This window comes from Limulus polyphemus, unplaced genomic scaffold, assembly GCF_000517525.1.
Source record: "Limulus polyphemus unplaced genomic scaffold, Limulus_polyphemus-2.1.2 Scaffold5917, whole genome shotgun sequence".
Taxonomy (NCBI): domain Eukaryota; kingdom Metazoa; phylum Arthropoda; class Merostomata; order Xiphosura; family Limulidae; genus Limulus; species Limulus polyphemus.
In genome coordinates this window covers 28,247-29,753 of record NW_013671527.1, presented here as the reverse complement: position 1 = coordinate 29,753, position 1,507 = coordinate 28,247, and the positions used below count along the sequence as shown (strand labels likewise).

The window sequence follows — 1,507 nt, the reverse complement described above, 5'->3', positions numbered from 1 at the left end:
GTTTCGACCTGATGATGATAAAACCTTGTCGAAACGTTGTACATTTGCTGTTATGTTAAACTTATATTAAAGTTTTTCTTCATTACCCATTCAAGCCATCTCCAGCCGTCACCATCCACTTCAATCTACCCACCCATCTAAACAGCACATTAAATCCTCGTGGAACTGACTCTTCTTATGGTACTTACAACTGTTAACTCGGTAGATACGTTAAGATAAACTTAGGTCACCTCAACTAGTTTACTTATCAAATACTTGTTTTCTAAGAAGTAAATCCCAATTGATGTTTACTTTGACGACGTTTTCTGCTTCAGAAGTGACAGAACTTACTTTGACATTGGTAGCCCTGCTTCCCGAACCCCCTGAAAGAGGAAAAAAATAAAGATGTTTTAGTTTCGATAGAAAAAAATATTATGTTTTTATGTAACCTCACTGTCAATAAAAAAAATAATACCCGTGGGATGCTCCCTAAACACCAAGCAATGAAAAAAAAAAAAAAGAATGTGAAGTAGATACAACGTTTGGTTCACACGAAGAAAATATTAGGATATCAACAACAACATTACGAATCAGGTTTCACACTATCTAGGCTGGGTGTGGACTAGTTTGCGCAGGTTTCTTGGTTCGCGACTATTTTGCCGTGAAATCCGCTCCGCACTTTGAGGCCTGCGGTGCGATATAAGAGTAACGGTATAACTATTCGACTAAATACGAGTAGCCCAAGAGTTAGCGATAGGTGCTGTTGACTGGTCGCATTTCCTCTAGTCAGCTCAAAATTAGGGATGGCTGGCGCAGTTGTTTATTTGTGTAGCTTTGCGCAAAATAAAAAGGGTTTAGTGCAAACAAAATAGTGCAAGAACTAACAAAGAAACAGTTTGAAGTTTTTATTTAAACGTGCATGTTTAGGTACTGACGTGTTACAGTTGATTTAAACGGGTATGTTTAGGTACTGACGTGTTACAGTTCACATTAACAGGTATGTTTAGGTACTGACGTGTTACAGTTGATTTAAACGAATATGTTTAGGTACTGACGTGTTACAGTTGATTTAAACGGGTATGTTTAGGTGCTGACGTGTTGCAGTTCACTTAAACGGGTATGTTTAGGTACTGACGTGTTACAGTTCACTTAAACGGGTATGTTTAGGTACTGACGTGTTACAGTTCACTTAAACGGGTATGTTTAGGTGCTGACGTGTTACAGTTCACATAAACGGGTATGTTTAGGTACTGACGTGTTACAGTTCACTTAAACGAATATGTTTAGGTACTGACGTGTTACAGTTGATTTAAACGAATATGTTTAGCTACTGACGTGTTACAGTTCACATAAACGAATATGTTTAGCTACTGACGTGTTACAGTTCACATAAACGGGTATGTTTAGGTGCTGATGTGTTACAGTTCACATAAACGAATATGTTTAGGTACTGATGTGTTACAGTTCACATAAACGAATATGTTTAGGTACTGATGTGTTACAGTTCACATAAACGAATATGTTTAGC

The 1,507-nt window shown here is 37.6% G+C and overlaps 1 protein-coding gene across 1 annotated transcript in view; it reads right to left on the bottom strand.

The window, feature by feature from the left end:
• Positions 1 to 1,507, bottom strand: part of LOC106473138 (protein kinase C, brain isozyme-like) — a gene marked incomplete at its 3' end in the record, with an annotated part of 52,552 nt that overhangs the window by 32,159 nt on the left and 18,886 nt on the right. The window contains exon 2 of the mRNA XM_013933819.2: positions 331 to 362. Within this exon, the coding sequence (XP_013789273.2) occupies positions 331 to 362 (32 nt within the window). The remainder of the gene's footprint in view (positions 1 to 330; positions 363 to 1,507) is intronic.